This window comes from Equus caballus, chromosome 18 (genome assembly GCF_041296265.1).
Source record: "Equus caballus isolate H_3958 breed thoroughbred chromosome 18, TB-T2T, whole genome shotgun sequence".
Classification (NCBI taxonomy): Eukaryota; Metazoa; Chordata; class Mammalia; order Perissodactyla; family Equidae; genus Equus; species Equus caballus.
Genome location: NC_091701.1, coordinates 67,036,557 through 67,062,745, shown reverse-complemented (window position 1 = coordinate 67,062,745; position 26,189 = coordinate 67,036,557). Strand labels below are relative to the sequence as shown.

Genomic DNA, 26,189 nt, shown 5'->3' with positions numbered 1-26,189 from the left:
ACACTGAGACTGACTAGACCAAGGAATTCTGGCCAAATGAACTCCTTAACATGACCAGGAACCTGTGTAGGCAGGAAGAAGTACTAACAAGATTATGCATAATAAAATGAAAGCACACGGATTCATGTTGTCCTCTAACTGGAATGTTAGGGGACAGCTGTGAAGGAATGTGGTCTTCTGGACAAGGTGACAATAATCATTGACTCTGCTTGTTGATTTGTGTCATCTGTAAACCACTTTGTTTTTAGAATCTCAAAGACCAACCTGCTTGGGAAACAAGAAACAGTATAACAACTACTCAATAAGACAAATTACACAATACTTAGTGTAACAGAAAAACCTTTTACCTATTGCCAGGGTTTTACTAATACTAATCAAATAGGAGTTACAATTTATGAAGAACTTAACTAGGCACTACTATTCTAGAAATTACTGTTAATTTTCATAACCATTTCAGGCAGGTATTATCTCATTTTGCAGATGAGGAAACTTAAGCTCAAAGAGATTGATTTATCCAAAGAAACATAGATAGTAGGTCACAGAAACATGATTTATACCCCAAGCTTTCTAGCTCCAAACCCTCACTGTTTTTACTCTGCTAACACTTCTCTCCTCTCTAGTCGAAGACAGTAATAAGTTAGGCCCAATTCCAGACCCTGATTGGGAATTCTCAGAGTGTCTCTGACATGCATTTTCATGTATGATTACCCTCCATGGCCATGTGATATGCTATGTAAACTCCAATTAGCTTGAGGGTATTAATGAGTTCTCAAAACAAGATTATTTTTAATCTATTTGATTTACAGATAAATAATTTACCTTTACAAGAAGGGCAAGGGGTAAAATTTGGGTCCCCAAATCAAAGAAACCACACCAGAATAACAGAAGTCCAAAAAGATCAGGAGCTACTACTATCCCAGCATCCTAAAGTCAGAACATTTTTGAGAGTGCAGCTCTTGGTACCAATCTTAATTTTATTATGCAGATCTCCTTATACCTAAAGATTTCTAAAAATCCCATAATTGTTATCATATAAATACAGATATGCAGTAATTAGTCCCAAAGTACACAGCAAAATGAGAGAAGGAGAAAAACTATGTATTATTCTATCCTAAATTTCAACTTTTCACTATCTACTGCTTTCAAAGTGATCTGAATCAGAAAAAGGACATAGAGTACATGAAATCAAAATATAAAAATAAATTGTAAACAATTAAAAATTAAGATTTGGGTTCACTGCATATATTTCTAAACAAAGAATTAGTAACTATGTTTTAGTAACTACATTTATACTTAAAGGTCAATACACTAGACTATTTAAAATTGGCACTGCTCCAGGAAACATGGGATATAGAGTCACACAAGTATTTTTAATCCTTAATTTCATCATGTATTGTAATATATAAACACTCAGGAAAAATTAAAATTTTTGGAGAAACTCATTTTAAACTTATTCAGCCAATATTTATTGGGCATTTACTTTGTACCAGATTCTATGGTAAAAGCTGGGAATACAAAGATAAAAGGACAAGGTACCAGTTCTCAAGGAGCTAAAAATATAAAAGAAAAGCAACGTATTAAATAATTATAGTGAACCATGAAAAGTGCTATTACAAAACACAGTGGGAGCATTGCAGAAGAAACTTAAGTCTACTTCACAGAGTGGAGAGACCTGAAAGAAGGAGTTTGCTACTCACAAATCATGGGAAGGGCCTTCCTGACAGACAGAAGAGCACATGCAAAGGCATGGAAGCAGAGAGGCTATGCCTTGCTGGAGATGAAGGCGGACAGAAAGATAGAAGCAAGATCATGAACGACCTAGCATATCATGCAAAGAAATTTAAAGTTTCTCTCACATGCAATGCAGAGTCACTGGAGAAATCTAATTGGGAAAATGCCATGATCAGATATGGATGTTAGAAAGAGATTTTTGGATCTTGAGGACATTATGCTAACTGACAGAGAAAGATAAATACTGTATAATATCACTTACAGGTGGAATCTAAGGACAAACTAGTAGAAATAGAGTAAGATGGTGGTTACCAGGGGATGGTGCTTAGGGGATAGGACAGATGTTGTTTAAGGTTATAGACTTGCAACAAGTAGTAAATAAGTCCTAGAGATCTAATGCACAGTATAGAAAAACATAAACAATATTATACTAAAATCATCAAACACTTTGGTACTTTACTAGTATTAACACTGTGGCTGAGAATCACCAGACTGGGTAAAGGAACCAGGCACATTGGTAAACAGGAAAAAGAACACAGGGATGGACTAAATGGTATCAAATAGACTTGATGTGACCTGGTGAGTGATTGCACTTGGAGACGAAGAAAAGGAGAAGAATCAGGAACATAATTGAGTTCCTGGTACCAACAACAGTGTCAGGTACTCAGTAGGGCCCAATAAACACTAATTTGTTGAAGGAGTGAGCAAATGAATACATTTTTCTAGAGAAAAGTAATGCCAGTGGAGTTTAAAACTAGCTCTTTGTTTTTAGAGATTATGATTGCTGGTTGTCATACTACTACATAGGTTAGAAATAATGCCTCTGTCTACTACTTTAGGAAATCCAAAGCCAACTTTGCCTTCTTTTATTTTTCTAAATATAATAGTTTTATTGAGATATAATTCATACATGATACAATTCAATCATTTTAAGTGTACAATTCAATGATTTTTAGTACATTTACAGAGTTGTGTGACTATCACCATAATCTAATTTTAGAACGATTTTATTACTCCAAAAATAAAACCCTATCCCCATGAGCAGTCACTCCCCATTTCCTCTCATCTTCCCCCTAGGCAATCACTAATTCACAGTCTTTCTCCAGAAATTTGCATACTTCGGGTATTTCATATAAAAGGAATCATACATAAATAATCTTTTGTGAGTGGCCATCAATCTTAGGTGATGCCTAAGATATACATCTTGGCTGTTGATTAATGCAAAGATGCTATTTCACTGCGTGACCTGCTGAATCGCTAATATACAGAATTGCAAAAAGATCACTTAAGAAAATAGGTTCTAAAAAAGCTGTGAAACATGAGAACCATTAAATGTGATTTTTTTTTAAGTAAATACTGCTGGTAGTGCTGGAGCATTATTTCACACTAGGCAATTATTGCATCAGATCAAGGGAGCTAACTCAGGAGCATTTTCTAAACTACTTACAGTTGGGCTAGCAATAAATGATAAAGAGGTCTGCCAACAAGTTAAATCTTCACTATTACTTAGGCAATTAAAATTCATTTTCAAAACAGGATGCATTATTAAAGAACTAAACAATAAAATGTGGTAATTAAAAATTTAAAATCTAGAAGAAACTGAATTTTTAAATACTACATTTTCTACAACAAATAGTTTTTAATTTGCTGTCAAATCCTATTGCATCAATCCTATACTATTTTCTAAAATAGAGATTTTCTTTTTACTTCCTGAAATTTTTCATATATTTTGCCCTTAGGCTGAAAGCTTAACATGTGCTAAAAATACACACACATATCCCCATATGTTTTCTATCTAGGTCACACAAGTTGGAGCATCTGGATGTGCCAAGTAAGAATCTGACTCTAGTCAGTATGATGACAGTGCAAAAACACCTCAATCAAAAATATATTATTACATGCACATCACGTAATTGATTGAAGTTAGCCAAATATATCTTGCCACTGTTCCTACTTCACTGACATACCCTATTTGAAAGAAATGAAGTTTGATGAGAATATTCAGTATTTAATTAGTAAACCTCAGGTGTGAAGGCAATTTGTGATAATGGGGAAAAGGAGGTTGCACACAGATGATGCACAATTAACTAAAAAATGCAATGCTAATAATAATAAGACTGCCTGAGCAAAAGTGACTCCTTTTAGAATACGAAATAAAAAGTATACATATTGGCCTAGAGTACAACTAAACTTTGTGCAACTTTATATGCACAGATGTACTAAGCAGCTCACATGTGAATTTCTTAAAAGTCAGAAGTTTTAACTACTTCCCAGGTCTTACAAGTTGATATAACTAGATCTGTATCTATTGCTAGCTACTCCTGGATAGATATTTGTACTAACTCTGGTTAAGGAAGGGCAGGAACACAAACACAATATAAGAAAAGGCAATTTTCTCCCACACTGGCAATATGACAACAATATTAGCTATAGAAGCCTATCACTAAGACATTACTAAATGTTTTCAAATCAGTATAAAATTATGGATTATTACATCACAATATCAATACTATTGTTAAAACAACATCACATTCTATTAACATAATAAGCATTAATATGATTTGATTCTTGCTAATAAGCAGCCTCAGACTTTAAAAAAGGATTCTATCTTAGTAAAATTTATTCAGCAAAATTCTGAATTTAAATCTCTTATCCTTACTTCTACTCTACTTAAATGTTTCTTACTTTATCTTATATTCATTTTTTGGAATAGAGTATGCAAAATTATTTTCCCTGAAGATTACAAAGAAATTAGTACCTGTAACTTTACCCACGGAAGGGAGGCTTATAGGAGCTAGGCAGATGAGGAAGAAAGACGAGAGTAAATTTTTCACTCTACCTTTTCATACATTCTGGTTTTTCAAAGATTGAAAGGTATGATTTATTCAAAAAATTAAACAAAAATTAAAAAACATAAATTTAATCTTTGCATAGCTTTCAAGGGAGATTGCAGAGACTCATTCTTTGTGGTCTTTAAAACAAGAAAGATTATTTCCAGTTGCTAATCAAATCTTGTCTTATCTACAACACAAATGTTTTTCTTGTCTAGACCCTCTGCTCCATGCTCTGTGCCACAGCCTGGACTTCTTCAAATTACACAACTGCTAAACATAATTTGGACCATCCTGCAACTGCCATTAGAATTGTCTTATTTTGTTAGTCTCCTACTGAAACTCCTTATTTTGTTTCCTTCTGGCCACTTGGTAAGAAGTCCTCATTCCCATGTAAGGTACACAGATCCTTTAGAACTCAGATGCAAGCAACCTTTCTAGCCTCATCTCTTAGTTTCCTACTTCAGCTTTCTCTGACCTCCGATGACTCCTTGAGCTGGCATGTGTTTTGAATACCTCTGCTCACCTAGTCTTTCTCAAGAACCAGTTCTAAGGCCACCTCCTCTGAAAATCCTTTCTGAACCTAACCAGAGTCTAATAACTGCCTCCAGATGACCCAGACTTGTCAACAGTGTTTACAGAAAACCCTTCAGATCAGACCTTCTGGTCAACTCTTTAATCTTGGAAATTTTAGGGAATCATTACTTCCCTTCATATTCAACTTTACAGAAAAGGTTATTTGCAAATCAAGATGCTGTTGCTTTATAACAACATTTTCAGGCTTTTCTCTTTATTTTCACTTAATAGAACATCTTATCTATTAGTTTTGTTTTTCATGAGACTTCTCTAAACTTGGTATTACTTTTCCCTAACTCATTCTAAATGAAGCTACCCCAGCCAGCACTTCTGCAACACAACTCCATCCTCTACATAGTTCTCTAGTTCTCTTTTCAGATCAAGAGCAATAATGGATAGAAAATTCAGACAGAAGATCAATAAGGAAACAGAGGACCTGAACAACACTATAGATCAAAGAGACCTAGCAGACATATACAGAACATTCCCCCAAACAGCATCAGAATATACATTCTTCTCAAGCTCACAGCGATCTTTCTCCAGGATAGAGAATATGTTAGGTCACAGAACAACTCTTAACAAATTTAAGAAGACTGAAACATACCAAGTATTTTTTCTCACCACAATGGAATGAAATTTGAAATTAGTAGCAGAAAGAAAACTGGAAAATTCACAAAATGTGTAAGTTGAACAACACACTCTTGAATAACCATTGGGTCAAAGAAGAAACCAAAAAGGAACTTAGAAAATACCCTGAGATAAATAAAAATGAAAACACAACATACCAAAACTTACAGGATGCAGCAAAAGCAGTACTAATAGGGAGGTTCACAGTGATAAACACCTACATTAAAAAAGAAAGATATCAAATAAACAACCTAACTATATACCTAAAAGGAGCTAGAAAAAAGAACAACAAGGGCCAGCTCGGTGGCCCAGCGGTTAAGTGCACACGTTCTGCTTCGGCAGCCTGGGGTTCACCAGTTCGGATCCCAGGTGTGGACATGGCACTGCTTGGCACGCCATGCTGTGGTAGGCATCCCACATATAAAGTAGAGGAAGATGGGCACAGATGTTAGCTAACGGCCAGTATTCCTCAGCAAAAAGAGGAGGATTGGCAGCAGTTAGCTTAGGGCTAATCTTCCTCAAAAAAAAAAAAAAAAGCCACAAGAGAAAAACAAGTTTTTATGTACAAGGGAACCTCCATAAGGCTATCAGCAGATTTTTCAGCGGAAACTTTGCAAGCTGTTAGAGAGCTGCATGATATATCAAAGTGCTGAAAGGAAAAAACCTTCCAACCAAGAATTTTCTACCTGGCAAGGTCATCATTCAGAATCAAAGGACAAATTAAGAGTTTTCCAGATAAGCAAAGCTAAAGGAGTTCATCACCACTAAACCAGCCCTACAAGAAATGTTAAAGGGACTTCTCTAAACTGAAAAGAAACACTACCAATTAATAAGAAGGAAACATATGAAAGCAAAAAATCTCACTGAAAAAGGAAACTATATAGTAAAGGTAGTGTATAAATCACTTATAAAGCAAGTATGAAAGATAAAACCAAAACCAGCAAAATTAACTAAAATGACACTAACTAGTTAAGGGATGCATAAAATAAAAGGATGTAAAACATGACATCAAAAACATAAAACATGGAGGGGGAGAAAAAATGTAAAGTTTTGGCATGTGTTCAAATTTAAGTTGCTATCAACTTAAAGCAGACTCTTATACACATAAGTTATATATGAACTTCATGGTAACCACAAAGCAAAAACTTACAGTAAATACATAAAAGAAAATGAGAAAGGAATCTAAACATAACACTAAAGAAAGCTATCAAACTAGAAGGGAAGACAAAAAGAGAAGAAGAAAGGAATAGAGTGAAACTACAAAACAGCCAGAAAACAATAAACAAAATGGCAATAAGTACATACCTATTAATAATTACTTCAAATGTAAATGGACTAAATTCTCCAAAGACACTGAGTGGCTGAATGGATAAAAAAAACAAGACCCATGTCTGTGCTGCCCACAAGAGACTCCCTTCAGAAGTAAGGACACACACAGACTGAAAGTGAAGGGAGGGAGAAAGACACTTTATGCAAATGGAGAAGAAAGCTGGTACAGCTATACTCATAACAGAACAAACAGACTTTAAAACAAAGACTGTAATAAAAGACAAAGAAGGGCATTACATAATGATAAAGGGGTTGATCCAGCAAGAAGACATAAGAGCACCAAAATATATATAGCAAATATTAATGGACCTAAAGGGAGAAACTGACAGCAATACAATAACAGTAGGAGACTTTCACACCACACTTACATCAATGGATAGATCATCCAGACAGAAAATTAATAAGGAAAATAGTCCTTAAACAACACATTAGACTAGAAAGACTTAACAGTATATACAGAACATTCCATCCAACGAAACACTAATTCGAAAAGATATGTGCACTCCTATGTTCATTGCAGCATTATTTACAGTAGCCAAAATATGAAAACAAAGCTAAGTGCCCATCAATGGATGAACGGATAAAGAAATGGTATATAAATATAAATACATACATAGACACACCATAGAATACTACTCAGCCATAAAAAAGAAAGGAATCTTGCCACTTGTGACAATATAGATAGACTCGAGGGTATTATGCTAAGTGAAATACGTCAGATGAAGAAAGACAAATACTGTATGATTTCACTCATATGTGGAGTCTAAAAAAACAAAATAAGCAAGCAAGCAAAACAAAAACAAACTCATAGATACACAGAACAGACTGGTGGTTACCAGAGGGGAAGGAGGTTGAAGGCTGGGTGAAATGGCTGAAGGGGGTCAATTGTCTGGTGATGAATGCTAACTAGACTTTTCGTGGTGATCACTTTGTAATATATACAGATGTCGAATTATAATGTTGTACACCTGAGACTTACATAATGTTAGATACCAATTTTACCTCAATAAAAAAAAAAGAAACCATATGATCATCTCACAAGATGCAGAGAAAGCATTTGACAAAACTCATCATCATCTCATGATTAAAAACTCTCAACAAACAAGGAATAGAAGGAAGTAACAACACAATAAAAGCCATGTATGAAAAACTCATAGCTAACACCATACTTGATGGTGAAAAACTGAAAGCTTTTCCTCTAAGATCAGGAACAAGGCAAGGATGCCCATTTTTGCCACTTCTATTACCATAGTATGGAAAGTCCTGGCCAGTGCAATTAGACAAGAAAAAAAAAAAAAGGCATACAAATCAGAAAGGAAGAAGTAAAATTGTCACTGTTTGCAGACGACATGATCCTACATATAGGAAACCCTAAAGACTCCATAAAAAGACCTGTTAGAACTAACAAATTCAGTAAAGTTGCAAGATACAAAATCAACATACAAAAATCAATTGCAATCTATATACTAAAAATAAACTATCTGAAAAAGAATTAGAAAAACAATTCCATTTACAATAGCACCAAAACAAATAAAATACTTAGGAATAAATTTAACTAAGGAGATGAAAGACTTGTATACTGAAAACTACAAAATATTGATGAAAGAGATTAAAGATGACAAACAAATGGAAAGGCATCCTGTATTCAGAGATTTAAAGACTTAATATTTTGTTAAAATGTCCATACTACCCAAAGTAATCTGCAGATTCAATGCAATCCCCATCAAAAATCCCAATGGCATTTCTCACAGAAATAGAAAAAAACAATTCTAAAACTCATATGGAAGCACAAAAGATCAGAAATAACCAAATCAATCCTGACAAAGAAGAAAAAAGCTGAAGGCATCACATTTCCTGACTCAAAAAATACTACAAAACTACAATAATCAAAACAGTATGGTACTGGCATAAAGACAGACCTGAAGATAAAGAGAAGAGAATAGAGACACCAGAAATAAAACCATGCATATATGGTCAGTTGATGTCTGACAAGGGTGCCAAGAATACACAATAGGACGGCTGGCCCACTGGCGTAGTCGTTGGGTTCATGTGATCCACTTTGGCAGCCCAAGGTTCACGAGTTCAGATCCCAGGTGCAGACCTACATACTGCTCATCAAGCCATGCTGTGGTGGCATCCCACATACAGAATAGAGGAAGACTGGCAAGAGATGTTAGCTCAGGGTCAATCTTCCTCATCAATAAAAAAAGTATACACAATGGGGAAATGACAGTCTCTTCAACAAACAGTGCTGGGAAAACTGGATATCCACATGCAAAAGAATGAAATTAGACCTTTATCTTATACCATACACAAAAATCAATTCAAAATGGATTAAAGACTTAAATATAAGACCTGAAACTGTCAAACTCCTAGAAGAGAACATAAGAGAAAAGCTTCATGACACTGGTCTTAGCAATGATTTCTTGGAATATAACACAAAAAGAAAAAATAGACAAGTGAGACTATATCAAACTAAAAAGCTTTTGTACAGCAAAGGAAGTAATCAACAGGGTGAAAAGGTAACCTATGGAATGGGAGAAAATATTTGCACACCATATATCTGATGATTAATCTCCAAAATATATAAGTAACTCCTACAACTCAATAGCAATAACACTTAGTAACCCAATTAAAAAACGGGCTACGGACTTGAATATTAGCACTCCCATGTTCATTGCAGTACCATTTACAATAGCCAAGATGTGGAAACAACCTAAAGGTCTGCTGATGGAAGAATGACAAAGAAAATGTGGTGTATACACACAGCAGAATATTATTCATCCTTTAAAAAGATGGAAATTCTACAATATATGACAACATCGAAGAATCTTGAGGCTTTTACGCTAAGTGAAATAAGCCAGTCACTGAAAAAGCTAACAGAATCAAACAAATACTGCATGATTCTACTTACATGAAGTATCTAAAATAGTCCAATTCATAAAACCAAAGAGTGGAATGGTGGTCCCCAGGGACTGTGGGGAAGGGGAAATAGGGAGTTACTAATGAACAGGCATAAAGTTTCAGTTAGCAAGATGAATAAGTTCTAGGGATCTGCTGTACAACACTGTAACTCTAGTCAACAATACTGTACACTTAAAAATTTGTAAAGAGAGCAGATCTCCTGTTAAGTGTTCTTACTATAATAATAGAGGAAAAAAAAAACCCACAGACCCTAAGCTTCTAACAGTCCCATCAGCTGGCTCCCTGATACTATTCCTTTTCCCATACATCCTATTTCATTCAGGCACACATCCCAATGATAACCTTATAGTTCTTTATTTTTCTAATTTTTGTGCCTTTTTAAAAAAACAAGCAACAAATTTTAAGGCTAACAAATAACAATACCCAGCCTAACTTGACTAATTAACAAAGACTTTCTATTGATGAGGTAACAATAACTTCACTTTAAAAGTTTTGTTTGATTCTACTAGCTTCTTTTTTTTCAGTGAAATCAAAATTAAGTCAAAGTAATTCATGAAGGTAACTACATATTACAGAAGAAAGTCAGATGCACCCATCCAGGGATAAAAAGGGGATGTGCTATTACCATTTTCCTAGGCATATAAGTGAAATAAATCAGATATCCTCAAATCTTTTCTGTTCTCCATTTTCTACGTGCAGTTGAGCCAACCAGTCTCACTGACTCTTCCTTTTAAGAGCTATCACAGACACTCTGTGCTTTCTACGCCCAACATGTTTATCCTAATTCAGGCCCCTAGTGCCTGGATTTTTGCTACAGCTTCCTACCTAGTGTCACTGCTTATAGCCTCCTATAATTCTTCCCTGCACAGTACTGCCAAACTGTCAGAGGTAACACCTTTATCAAGTCACTTCCCTACTCCCAATTTTTTACTTAAAAAAGAAAGATTCTGCCTAGCGTTCAAGATCCTTTATAGTTTAGACTCAAATTATCTTTTAGGATTTATCTTCCTCTATTCCTTTATACAAAATACCTACTCACCTAAACTGACTTATTCACTGCCTCTGAATGTGCTCTGCGCTTTCCTACCTACATCTTTTACGTTCATACTATTTCTCTATTTAGGATGATCCTGATCCATTTTCCCACATTACCAAATTCTACTGTAATAGAATCCCCCTATAACCCACCTATGGGGGGGGTGGGGGGGTGGAAGTCATAGGTGAGATCACTTTTACAGGTTGATCCTACTCCACTGAATCAGTAACACCCACCTGCCAACTGGCCAAAGTCAGCCCTCCCTCTTCTGTGACTTTCTATGAGTCCCCCAAAAGGAAAGGGAAGATCTCGAGTATAAGAGCTAACACTTGCTGTTTTGCCACCTCTCTGTTCCAGTTGCTATCTTGAATCCTCAGTGACACCATCTGCCCCTGTATCTTAGGTGCTTTAACACCTAAGCTCACAATCCAGTATGGGCTAGTGGCACCAACGTGATGCAGTGTTCCTGTCCTCCATGCTCTGAATCCTGGATCACGCTCATTCATTTAACACATATTTTCTGAGCACCTGACATGAAGTACTACTGTAAGCACTAGGGATACAGTAGTGAAAAAACAATCAAAAATCCTTCCCTTAATGGAAATTATATTCAGAGAAAGAGAGACAATAAATCAAGATAAGTACAATATTTAGTCTAGTAGATGGTGTTAAGTTTTAAGAAGAAAAATAAAGCAAGAAAAGGTATGGGGCAGGGGAAATGGTAGCAATTTTAGGGTGGCTAAAGAAAGCCTCACTGAGAAGGTTTAAGTAAAGACCCAAAGATGAAGATTAAGCCAGATTTACAGCAGAAGAATATTCTAGGCAAAGGAATTACAAATACAGAGGTCCTGAGGTGCAAGTATGACTAGCAGGTTCGAGGAACAACGAGGCCAATTTAGCTGAAGCAAAGCGAGCAAGAGGAAAGAAGTAAATGAGATCAGATGCAAAAGTGGGTCAGATCATCTATAACAGGGGTCAGCAAACTACAGCCCAAGGGCCAGATCCAGCCCACTGCCTGTTTTTTTACGTTTTACTGTCAATGGTTGCTTTCCTGCTACAACAGCAAAGCTGAATAGTTGTAAAAGATACTGTATGGCCACCGCCACAAAAGATAATCCTTCTAGAGACCCAGAAAACTAGAGAGGGAGCCACCATACTCACTACCAAATTGCCATGGCCAGTTTTCTGGGTTTCTGTTCCCAGCTAAGGCCCTGCCTCTTCCCAGACTGACTGAAACCAGAGATATTCAACTCTTCAAAGCTGTGCCATCATTTTTCCAGACTTCAAAATAAACAAACTGATCCCAATAAGCCTTAACGCTCATGTAACATGGAGGTGGGGTGGGCAGGAAGTCATTCCTTCAATTATTTCTATTTTGTAACAGCTAAAACCTCCTTATATCAAGGATATCCAAGTCAGCTTTTGCAATACCAGTAGGCCTATAATTATAAAGACAAAATGCAATTCAAAACAATTTTTAAAACCACAACTGATATTTTAGGCAAATGAAAATGTTCACAAAAATCGACAAGTATGAAGTATGAAAGTATTCCTTACTTGAAATTACACATTTAACATTATGTTCCAAACTGATGGTTTACAAAATTATTCATGCACATATGAAATAGCTAAGAATACTAAATTGTTTCAGATATTATCACATTAAGAAAAACTAATTCTGGGAAATAACTACTTTATAAATGAAAATATACACAGCAGGACCTCAAAGGGATTCAGCTATTACAATTAAAGCGAAAACCGTAGTGCTCATCTAAGGAATGGCTCCAGCATTTCTCCAAATAATATCTACTTTAAATAAACTCACTGAATCCACTTGTAAATTATTTCTCTTTGGCTGTCTCATTATTCAATATGCTTTCAAGGAACATGGTGATGAAAGAAGAAAAATACCTCTTTCTAACATAACCATACTGGCAAGAACATCAACATTATCAGTATTCAAAGAATGTCTTGGCAGGTTAAACCTTCATAAAAAGAAGGAACACTATCTAATCCAAGATGTCAAAATAGCAATAGTACTTCTCATATTATGTGCAATATGATTGTTTGTTTCTAATGCAGAAAAAAATTTCAAAAAAAAGAAAAGAAGCCAACAGTGTCATATTTAAATTTTAAGCAAAGGCAAAAAAAAAAAAAAAATTCTTCAGAAAAGCAGATAAAGAATGATAAAAGTAAGCATGCTTAAAAGAAAAAGGCTAAGAGCAGAGGAGGACTCAAGGTTCAAAGAGATTTATGATATTGTGTCAATGCCATTTTGGGAGGTTTAACAATATATTCGAACAGTTGAGGCACAACAGCACTATTAAGAAGTAGAAAAGTAGAAACATAATTTGTACTAAGAGAAAAAAGCTTGAAGATAAAGTCTGCTTGTTCTAATTCAGTCCATGATTTCCTTATGTAATAAGAGCTAATCACTTTTCTACAAGACTTTCGATCGTCTTACATTACCTTCTTAGTATAACACTCTCAGCATACTCTCCAGGACTTGAACTGCATCTGAAACTACTGAAGGCCAGCAAGAGACTTGTGTTTGCTCAACATAACTTCAGATACAGTATCCTCCAAAAATAATAAAATGCAGTATATTACGAAATACTGTTTCCATTCTCAAAAGAAAATGCCTACACTGATGATTTTACACTGGTTGGGAAAATAATATAAACTTATCCAATGCTTAGAAAATATACATTTGACTTTAAATTTAAATACTTCCATCACATGAGGCAATAATCTTGTTTTATTCTTCTATTATGTTTTCTCTTACTCAAAACTCTTCCCTTTAATTATACCTGCTTTTCTTTTATAAATATGTAGTTCCTACCTTCATATTTTACCTTTTCCATCTGTTTTCCCTTCCTGCTCATTGTTTCTTCTGTCCTTGATCTTTTCTTAACTTGGGTACATTCAACTTTTAATTACTAACTGTCCTTGGGATCAAGAGGTCATAGGGTTATTTATATTAGCAGGATGAGCCTCCATCCATCAACATCCTGAGGAATCATAGCACGGCAGAGCTGGAAGGGATCTTAAGGTATCATTTGGTTGAACTCTATGCCAGCAGGAACAGGTGGCTGACTATTCTTAACGTTTTTTTTCTTTTTTATTTTTTTTAAGATGACCAAAGATTTTTGATCATAAATATTCCACAACAGCTTGGTTTAATACAGAAGCTTCTCAATAAGAAGTAAAAAGACATGGAGTAGGAAAAAAACTGGATGAAAAAGAGTTCTGACCTCAGCACTATTTCTTATTGTAAAATATAAAACAATTCCTTTGATCACTCTGAGTTTCATGTTTCCCACACAAATAGAGATAATGCTATTTAACTCACAAAGTTATTCTAAGTGCTCTGAAACCTGGAAAAGAACCATATAAACATAGCATTAAATTGGGAAGACAACACAGCAGACAGTAAACAACCTGCACTCTGTAGGCATGCTAAGTTTCAAACCCCATCACGACAATTTACTAGCTGTGCAACATGGAGCAATGTATTAAACCTCTCTGAGTTCAGGTCAGAGGACGACAGCAAAACTAATGTAATGTCTACCTCACTCAGTTCTGCTGTGAATTACAGGAGTTAATGCACCTAGCATAGGTTCTGGCATTGTATAGGTGCTCAATAAATGTTAACTCCTTACTCCCCTTCAGGTTCTCACACTTCTGCTGTGTGGTTCTGCTCTCCTTCCATTAAATGTTTCAAAGTGCGCATGTGGAATTTTATAAAAAGAGAATAATCAGAAAATATGTAAACCTGTCTTTCCCCTAAGATTTATCAAGCAACAAGAATTTCTTATCAGCCGTGCTTTGAAAATGGAAAGAAATGAGGTAGAGTTTCCTTCAAAAAGCAAACAAAAAAGCTCTTGCAAAGAAGAAACAGTTTAGAAAAGAAGGTGAAAATGTCACTAAATTGTGAACACCTTAAAGGAAAACAACAGTCTTACTCATTTTCATATTTAGAAAGCAATCAAACATTTCCTAGATGGGAAAGTCTGTTCGCTGAATCACTGACCTTAAAAATTAAGAAACGAAAGGTTCAATTAGATGTCATATAGATATTAGGTAACAGAGTAAAGATACTCTTTATATAATACAGGTAAAACTAAACAAATGTGGATTTTTTTTTTTAAGGTGAGGCAGACTGTCGCTGAGCTAACATATGCGCCAATCATCCACTATTTTTTGTATATGGGATGCTGCCACAGCATGGCTTGATGAGCAGTGTGTAGGTCCATGCCTGGCATCCAAAGACATGAACCCTGGGTCACCAAAGTGGAGCGTGCAAACTTAACCACCATGCCACCGGGCTGGCCCCTGGACAAATTTTTAAAAGAAGACTCTTTACATATCTAACTGATTTAGATAAAATACATTATCCCTTTATATCATATATCAAAAAAATCTTACAGAAGTACAATAATGCTTACCTTGTTATGTAGAAAAACAATCCTTAAGTCAGGTTTAAGTATACCATAGCTTATGAGGAGATCTTGGACTTTTTTTATTTCATCTTTACATTTTTTAGCAGTTGAATAAAATTGCTTTCTTACAGGTAGATTCTTAAACAACTTTAAAGCAGTTACAGTTGTACCTGTTGGCAGATAAGAGGGAAGCACATTTAGATGTGAAAGGAACTTCACAGATCTTTAAACCAGACACAATCAGTAATTAACCCCTCTGTCATTAAAGGTCAGTCCTCCTCCAACTCTGGGAACCCAAAGAAGACTCAATTTCACAAGCTGTTCCGATCCTATGCTAGACTCCTCTCTCTCTAACAGGACTGATCTGCTAAGTATGGTCTCTTCTATGTTGTCTACAAGAATAACCTTCATTTCTACCACTGCAGAGAAACACAGGCTCACCAGAATGCATATCTTAAGAAATGTTGGTATTCAAAACACCTGAGGATGATGCTTATTCTGCACTTTAAAATACAATATATAGGTGGCATAAGGCTACAGAACATATTTGTTAACCTTAATTATTCCACTAAAAATTCTTATCTGAAGTAATATCTAATTGCCTGGTTTAATTTATCCTCATCTTCTGAACAACAACAAATATTCAAAACACAGGATAATCTAACCAAAGGTCTTGTTTTAATTGTGAATTTATTTAACTAAAAAGTTGAATAAAGGTTTAAAAATTACACTGCTTAAATACCAGGTTAATAATTAGGTCTTGTTGGAAAAAAAACAGGAAATTAGGACTAGGTGTTTTCTCATGGCCATATATCATAAGTCTGTGTTTTTCAAACACTGAGGAACTCTTAAAAGTACGAGTGACCAGCTAATCCAGACTTATTAAATCAATCTCCTCATGTGATTCTAATGACTATACAGCCAGGGTTTAGAAACAAAGCACTGAGGAGTCAAAAAATCAATTTAGTATAGAGTCTCTCAACCTTGGCACTATGGACATTTGTTGTGGAGCTGTCCTGTGCATTGTAGGATGTGTAGCTACATCCCTGGCCTCTACCCACTAGATGCCAGTAGCATGTAACACAGCTGTAACCATCAAAAATGTCTCCAGACATTGCCAAATGTCCCCTAGGGGACAAAATTGCCCTCGGTTGAGAATTACTGATTTAGTATATAGCAACTAAGATTTTAAAAATAAAATAAAAAGTCTAGAATAGACTAAATGAGAATAGAAAATAGGGTGCATCATACCCTATAGTAAGGGTATATGTTGTTTCACGAAATTTTTGCTTTAATTAGCTTTGTATGAACTGGGTTGCTATGTAAAATGTATTTCTTACTGTGAATCAGAGTCAAAAAGGCTGAAAGTTGCTACAATAGGTCAATCTGTGATCTGCTAACAGCAAAGTGGAAAAAACACAAAGAAATGGCAATCATGCAGGAAATATAAGACTTAGAAAGCCTAGAATAAAATCAGGAGTTCCAGGAAGAGAAAAAGAAACAAATGGAGATGTAATTAAATAAATAACAGAAGAAAATTCTCTTGAGTTAAAGGCTCGAGTGCAGATTCCAAGAGCTTATTGCATTACAAGTAGGAATATTAAAAAAAAAAAAAAAAAAGACACCACATTTCACTGGAAATCCTAAATTTTAAGGACAAGGAAAAAACTGTACAAACTTCCAGACAGAACAAGTTCCTTGTGAAGAAAGATCAGCACCAAATTTCTTACCTATAACACCAGAAGACAGTCTACAAACTATTGAGGGGTACCTAAGAAACCTACATCCAGTCAAGATACGTACAAGGGCAAAATGAACACACTTTTGGACTTGCAAGGATTCGGAAGTAAATCACCCAAGTATATTTGATGAAAATAGTGGAGACGAACACTAACCAAATGACAATTACATGAAAACAGACTTCATGACAAGAGAAGATGAGAAAATAATCTTCACGAACAAAGAATCTTAAGAGCTAAATGTAAAGAGAAGATGACAATGTGGCTTGCATTTGCAATGTAACTGTTAAATAAGGATTCCTGAAATGAAACAGAGATGATGTAGGGAAAAGCCTAACAATAGCCTGGAACTCAATGTTTTAAACTATTAGTAGTAATTAATACTGGACAACTGGAGTATCGGGCTCGGGAATAAAACGAGATAAAGTGTACAGGGCCCTACGTAACCTTGACTACGGCAATCTCCTTTCCTACCAATGTCCTTCCTTCTGTTCCTCCAACACTCCAGACTTATTTCTACCTCAGGGCTTCTGCACATGTTCTTTCCCCTACCCTTTGCGTGGCTAATTCCTTTATCGATCCTCAGATCTCAACCTAAGCATCATCTTTTTAGACAATCCATGCCTGAATACCCTATCAAAGGTTGTTTCTCCCAAACTGAAACCATGTTTTATTTCTTCCTATAAATTATCAATATTTAAAAAGACTTGTATCTGCCTCCCCTCTTAGAACACAAGAAGCATGAGAGCAAGTGACTGTCTACCATGTTTGCCATTACAGCCCCAGCACCTCAAACAATGACTAATAACCTGTAGGCATGTAACAAAAAATTCTTGAGAGGGCAGCTCAGTGGTGTAGTGGTTAAGTTAGCCTGCTCTGCTTCAGTGGCACGGGGTTCGCAGGTTCGGATGCTGGGTGCAGACCTAGCACTGCTCGTCAAGTCATGCTGTGGCAGCATCCCACAAAAAACAGAGGAAGACTAGCACAGATGTTAGCTCAGCAACAATCCTCCTCAAGCAACAAGAGGAAGATTGGCAACAGATGTTCGCTCAAGGCTAATCTTCCTCACCAAAAAAAAAAAAAAAAAAAGTTTGAATACATGAACAAATGAATGAATGCACAGAAGAACAAAAACAAGACAAATAGGTTATAAGAATAAACCCTGTATTTAGTTATAGGATACATGGTATTTTTGTAATTTTGAAAGAGAATTTACTAAAATATAGAAAAAATAAAACAAGGTAAGGGAAAAAAAGATATTTGTGGAAAGGACCAGAGGTAAACCTGTATTTCTACTTTGCTCACATGACGTTTTTCTGCTTCTTTTCTCTTGATCAGGTGCTTCATCAGCACATTACATTACCAACAATTACAAATTTTTTTTTGCCTTCCTCCAGCTTTATGTAGGTTATTTCCTTGGCCTAAGTGCACATGTCACTTCCACACTCAGAACTAAAGTCCTTGGAACACCGTGGTATTTCTCACTGGTCACACTGTGGTGCTACTATTCTCTGCCTTAGGAAAGTAAATAGGTCACCGTCAAGCTGTGAGGTAAAGTTGACAGAGGTCAAGGAGTGCATGCGCTCAGCGATCAGGAGAGGCATGCACTCTAAACAGGAGTGAACACTCACACCAGAATCCACATTAGACACTATTCTCAGAGCTCTCTTACACCTTCTTCTCATCTCACTCTATGTTCTCTAGATATCCCCTCCGCTGCCACAGCTTCCACTACCACCCATATGCCAAGGATTCTTTTATCAAAGCTGTAAGAAACACCACACTTTCATGAACCTCTAAAAAAGAAAAAAACATGCCAATTAAACCATGACACAACGCCTTAACACAGTTTTCTGAAACACATAAACTGGTCATACCAGCCTCTCATCTTTTTGAAATTTCTTTTATCTAGCCCCACAGATATTCCAATTTTCTCTGGTTTCTTCAATTCCAACGCTTGGCATTTGATAGCAATCCTTTTGCACTTAACACAGCTTTATTTACTTGTGGCTATTTTCCCTTTTTTGGGTCTCATAAGCATTTGTTTGTTGCTTTGCAAGAAAATATGAAATTGTTTATTCCTCCAATGAATGCATAAATCACCAGTAATACAGAAAATTGCCTGTCCAAAACAGATTTGGGGAGGCCATTAATTATAAGCCACAACTGTTTTTAGGGATGTCAAAATGTGACAAAAGGTGCATCTTAGAATTGACTAGGATATGTATCTAAGACCTCCAGCATAGAGTTACATATAGATGTTTATTCATCATCAGCCCTCCTCACAGCCCGAAGACACCTCCAATCAATCACACCCAGACCTCACTATCTTCCTCCTTCAGTCTGATACCACACCTTTCCTCAATTCTCATATAACGCTGACATCCAACAGCTTCCAAAGGCAGATACTCTAGATTTAATTGATTCATCCCTCTACCTCATACTGTCAATATCGCGTAAGTCATCTAGGCCTATCCATTCTACCTCAGAAATCTCAAATCTATGTCAAGTCTGTTCCCTTCCCTCAAACCTTAATTCAACATAACATCTTTTACACAGTAAGACAAAATTTATGGTAGGAGTCATAATGTTCTACAGGTTAATTTTGTAAATAACATGATATTCATCTTCTACCTAAAAAGTTTCAATAGCTCACTGCTGGTTGCAAGAGATACAAACTCCTTAGCATAATATAACAGGCTCTTCATAATCTAACATCCAAGCTATCATATTTAACCTAATCTCCTGCATCTACTACCTCCAAACACTGTCACTGAACTCTACGTCATTCTTAGTGTGCCTTTTTTATCTACTTTATTGAGGTTTTAGCTATACTTCTTTGTATTGTTTTTGTGGTACTCTAGAGATTATGATATACGTTCTTAAAGTATCACAGTCTACCTTAATTACCATAAAATGAATTATACTTCACAATGTAACAACCTTGAAACAATGTAATTCCACTTACTCTCCTGTCTTTTGTAATATTTTGTCCTGCATTTCTATACATTATAAACTCCACAGCATATTGTTCTGTATACATGTATTATTTTTGAGGAAGATCAGCCCTGAGCTAACATCTGCTGCCAATCCTCCTCTTTTTGCTGAAGAAGACTGGCCCTGAGCTAACATCGTGTCCATCTTCCTCTACTTTATATGTGGGACACCTACCACAGCATCGCTTGATGAGCGGTGCCAAGTCCACACCCAGGATCTGAACCAGCAGACCCCAGGCCACCGAAGCAGAATGTGCAAACTTATCTGCTGCGGCACCAGGCCGGCCCCTTGTTCTGTATGTTTTTGTAAAATAAATTTTTTAAAAATTTAGTCTTTTAATTTTTTCCACATATTTAACTTTTCCAGTGCTTTTATTTTCTTCCTGCAGCTTCAGGTTGTCATCTGGAATCACTTCCCTTCAGTTTAAAAACCTTCCTTTAGTGTTTCTTATAGTTTCATGTAGTGCATGTCTGCTTGTGATGAATTTTATCAGCTTTTAGTTGAATGAAATTGCCTTTATTTTGCCCTTATTTTTTAAAGGACATTTTTGCCAGATACAAAATTCTAGGTTAATTTTTTTTAAACATTTAGAAGATGTCATTCCATTCTCTTTAGGTTTCTGTTTCTGATGAGAAGTCAGTTGTCATTCTTATTATTGTTCCCCTGAATGTATTTTTTTCTCTAGCTGCTTTAAGATTTCCTCTGGTTTTCAGGAATTTGATCATGATGTGCCTAGCCGTGGTTCTGTTTTTATTTATTCTACTTGGGGTTCAATGAGTTCCTTGGATCTGTGGCTTGAAGCTTTCAGCAAGTTTGGAAAATTCCCACGTTTTCTTTTCAGACTTTTCTTCTGCTCCATTCTCTCTTTTCTCTCCTCCTGGGATTCCAATCACACATATGTTAGACTGTCTAATGTTGTCCCACAGATTTCCAATGCCCTGTTGTCTTTCTTCATTCTATCTTATCCTCTCTCCTTCAATTTACATAATTCCTGTTGACTTGACTTCAAGTTCACGAATCTTTTCTTCTGTTATGACCAGTATGCTGCTAAGCCCATCCAGACACAGTACTTTTTTAATTCTATAATTTTCATTTGGTTCTATTTTAGAGCTCCCTTTCTCTGCTGAAATTCTCCACCTTCTTACTGATTTAGACTATCCCTGCCTCTAAATTCTTTAACATAAACAGCTGTTTCAAAAGTTCTTGTCTGCTAATTCAAACATCTAAGTCATCTGTGAGTTTGGTTATATCAAGATTATGGATCTCACTTTCCTCTCTTCATGCCTCTCAACATTCTTATTTTTGCCAGACATTGTATATAAAAGAGCAATAGATACTGAAGTAGATATTATTTTCCGCCAGAGAAGGCACTTCATTTCCTCTGTCAAGCAGCTAGAGTGACAAACGAAACTCTTCAACATAATTAGGAGTTTAACTGGGTTGGAGCTGAGCTGCTCCTTTATTCAGTTTCAGTTAACTTCCAGTTTCAAACGTCTTGAGGATGGAGTCAGGTCTCTTCCTCTACTAAGGCTTTGGGACCTAAGCACTGAAAGACTTTAAGATCTTTCTTTCTCGAGCTCAGTCCCAACTTTCTTCATCACTGTTTACTCAGCAAAATTCCTGTCGAGATTTGACATCTGGGGTGAATGAGCTCTGTGTTTGAGGATCCCATCTTCCAACTGTCTCATCAGCTCACATGTGGCTATCAAAACTTCAGCTGGTTTCTCCTAGGGCCATAAAAGAGCTCTTGTCTATAGCAGGCTTGCTCCTTTGCCTGCCTATGCCTCCAGACTCAGTTAATACTCCCATGGAAGCAAGTGGCCACCAGTCTCTTCTTGTCTAGGAAGGGGTCATCTTTTTCTTTAACTTAGTTCATTTAAAACTTCTTTGTGACACAGTTTTTCGATGGGTTTTTTAAAACTGAAAATTTTAAAAATTATGTGTTTTGTCCCCTCATCACTACATTAGAGAGCAATGGTCTCTTGAAATCTACATCCATCATTCTTCTCTTGTTGAAAGGGTATACTCTCACTCCTTCTTACCTACCATCTTCAAACTCAAATGTTGTTTTCTGAAACTCACTAACCTTCCTTTTGGCAGCCGGTGGCTTCTTTTTACTATCATTACTTATTTACTCATCTGTGTTCTTCACTAGTGAGTTCCTTTTACACATCTGTGTTCTCCACCAGTCTGCAACAAATATAATGATATATATCATAGCTGTGGACAGAAGGTGGGAAGGAAGGCAGGCAGAAACCACAAGGGCAAAATATAAACATGTTTATGAAAGGAAAAGATATATGTTGCTTCTCAAATATATGTTATGTATCAAAGACCACACTACACCTAATCTGTATATTAACTGATAAATTATTTCTTCAGCAGCTAAAAGTATTCTCAGAGCAAACTGAGAATTACCAATAAGCCAAGAATTACATATGTTTGAATAAAATTTAATGATGGAAAACTACTGATTCCAAACGAAATGTGTATCCTTAAAAAAAAAGTACCAAGTAATATTGGCCAGTAGGGAGGAGGCCCTAGCGTCCTATCATATTTTACAAGAGAAGTGCTCAGCTCTCTAACTTTAGCACATTCTACAAACACCAGAACTAAATTGCTGTCCTGTCATATGCTCTGTTATATTTTTACAGGACCCTACGTTATGCCATTTATAAAGGGAGCTATTTATTTATATTCCTAATGTAAAGAGGTATGGTGGCTTGAATATATCGAAGTTTTCCTAAACTATTTAATGAAAAAGTGCCATTCTCAAGATGAAAAAAATCTTTCAATACATGCACAATCACACATAGCAGGGATTTACCAAGAAGAGGAAGCTCTCTCTGCTTTAATAATAGGGTAGGGAAAGGAAATATCTTGATCAGAGTACTTTAAATATACCACTTTTGATATCTGAGAAATTCCTAAGGTGGAAGGAAGTATTGGAGGTGTTAAAAGAATATGTCCAGAAGGGTAAATCAATTTAGAAAGCTTAAAACTGATTATCTAGGGGCTAGCCCCATGGCTGAGTGGTTAAGTTCGCGCACTCTGCTTCAGCGGCCCGGGGTTTCACTGGTTCGGATCCTGGGCATAGACCTAGCACCACTCATCAAGCCATGCTGAGGCGGTGTCCCACACAGCAGAACTAGAAGGACTCACAACTAGAATATACAACTGTGCACAGGGTGGCTTTGGGGAGAAGAACGAAAAAAAACTGATTAGGGTAAAGGGATAAAAGTGATGACAGAAAAAACATATCACCTAAAATAATTTAGTCAGGATTCTTGGCAAAAGAATTTAAAAGCTGGAGACTTATTCTTACATTTCTTGTTAATTTTTTAAATATCTTAAAATAGAAGTGAACAGAAGATAAGGGTAATTTAAAACGATCTATTGTTAAACACATAAGTCATTTTAAATGGCTACATTAATCCATAAAACCAATACCTACACCACGAAAAACCAGAATGGGAATCTCTAGTAAACTCTTTTTAAACATTTTGAAACCTGTTTTTTAAAGGAGCAACAAATTTTCCAATGCCTACAAAAGATTTTGTGGTAAGCTGTCTCTGCACCTACAGTCAGGCTGTCTACAGGTGTCATCCTATCAGACGATAAAGGAGTAACCGCTAAGCAAGGATGTTCACACCACAGCAGAAATTAATCTACAAGAACCCTAAATGCACAGGTATTAATTAGGATGGCTGAACTGCAGTTTTATCTTACACAGAAAACATTTAAATGGAAGCTGAATGACAGCTGGTGGTGAAATGTGAGTCTGTGATTCAATCACTCAAAAAACTATCAGCACAAAGGCAATATAAATGTAAAAGGCTTTTGGAAAGTGTTTGTGATTTCTATAAGTCCACTTAGAGCATTCTAAAACTAAGAGCTTGATTTTTTGTTGTTTTCCTAGCCAAACAACTATAATTAGGAGAAAAAAGTCAGTTACAAAAGAAATTACTAGTTTCACAACTACTGACCTTCCAAGTATGTTGTTTCTTAAGGTAAAAGGAATATGCTAAAGAAAATAAAGTTCATTTAATGCCTGTAGAAATTCCTTAATAAGCATACCTTGTCTCACTCACTAAAAGCAGAAGACTTAGGTAAGCAAGAAAAATCAATCAGCAAACGAGCAAATATCAGAAGGATTCTATATTTAAGGATCGTTACTTTATAGTTCTCAGGGAGATGAATATGGAAAAGCATGAGACATATGAGGGATGCAGAACCACTGGCCATCCAGATTAGACTGGCTACTACTAAGATAAAAATAAATACATTTAAGTTTGATAAGGTGACTCAATTACTTCAAAGTATTCTATGGGAAATCCACCCAAATATCTCCTAATGGTTTCCTAATTTGAACTCCTAAGAACTGGGGTCAGAGCATTCCTGGAGAGGGACCACATTTAAAAATGCCTTCTTTTTGTCTTAACCTTCAATACATAAAAAAGAAAAATAATCATAATCTATTATATTAATTAAAATATGCATAATATTATTATATATCAAATTAAACAGCTATTAGATGAACTCATTTTTATTAACTGAATAAATGAGAAAAATGTTAGTGTGTTTTCTTAGGAGCTCCTATTATTTTCTTTCCCCTATGTGGTTACCAAAATATTAATTCTTAACAGGCAAAAGTAATCAGTAAATAATTTGAGGATTTATAAAATAAGAGAAAGAATGAGAGAATCTGGTATCAGTATTAAGATAGGAGAAAATAAATTTCAATCAAGAAAGAGAGAAATCATTTGGGAAAAAATCCAATAATTTAACATTAAAACTGGAGGGAAGAAACCACAGAAAAAATACAGTACTTTGATAAATTACAATGAGGGACTACAAAATTAAAAATAAATTTATAGTACAAATTGGAGAAGAAGAGGGCAAACAACAACAAAACACAAGTCCCTTTTCAGATCTAATAATTCTTTTGAACATGACTCTAAAGAGGTCATACCTTGAATATTCTCTCAACTTTAAACATCCCATTAACAGAAGTTAGCAGTATGAAAAAGATTAAAGGAGATATGTGAAACTCAAGCCTGAAGAGATATTTTTTCCCTTGGAAGTAAACAGTAGAGGAACTTAAAAATATAAGACATCGATTAAAATACAATAAAATTACATAAGTGTATAAAACACTAAAAAACTAAATGACAAACAGCCACACTAATTAATATATTTATTTGCTTCAAATAATACAGAAAAGGAGGAAGTGGGTGAGAGTATTAGAGTGAAACAACATTAGCAACGAGTTAATAAAAATTGTTAAAACTGAGTGATGGCTACACTACTCCATCTACTTATGCATATGTTTGAAGTTTTCCACAAATAAATAGATTTCAAATTATTTATTTAATCATAATATCTTGATGCTATGGTTTATTACCATGATTACCAAATCAAAAATGTTTTACGTATTTCAATAAAATATTATCTGTCATACATAAAGACACTAGTGATCTAGCAATAGTAAAATAATTGCTCTTACAGTTTTTACAGAAGAGTAACTAATCCATGCTGTTGTCCAAAGTCTTCCACACAGTTCCTCTTGAGAACAACTCTAAGTATTTACGAGATTGATGGCTAAAGCAAAGGGTGAATGTTCACCTGCAAGTTAACTAGGCATTACTAGGACCGAGCCTGAAGCAATATATTTGAATTTAAGTAGTAACAATTTTTTTTAGATAAGCAATTAAGACAGAAAATGCAAAGAACGCCACAAAGCTACCCTCTTACCTTGACCAAGATGTGAAGGTTTTTGAGAAATTATGTGGCCACTACCATCTAAAACATACTGGGTGCTAAAATTATCAGCAGCCGTCCTTGTAATAATTGAGACCTAGAATAATAAAAAAAAAAACCTCTAATAAAATTATGATTTTTGAAATTGCAGTGGGCTCATTATCAAATTAGATTTAAAACAATCATTCTATATTTA

The 26,189-nt window shown here is 35.5% G+C and overlaps 1 protein-coding gene across 20 annotated transcripts in view; it reads right to left on the bottom strand.

Moving 5' to 3' along the window:
- The window catches only part of PMS1 (PMS1 homolog 1, mismatch repair system component), a 96,836-nt gene that overhangs the window by 31,733 nt on the left and 38,914 nt on the right, over window positions 1-26,189 (bottom strand). For all 20 annotated transcript variants that reach the window (XM_023622196.2, XM_023622190.2, XM_023622201.2 and 17 more), the window contains 2 exons: window positions 25,988-26,090; window positions 15,504-15,667 (listed from right to left, as the gene is read on the bottom strand). In XM_023622196.2, the coding sequence (XP_023477964.2) occupies window positions 15,504-15,667; window positions 25,988-26,090 (267 nt within the window). The remainder of the gene's footprint in view (window positions 1-15,503; window positions 15,668-25,987; window positions 26,091-26,189) is intronic.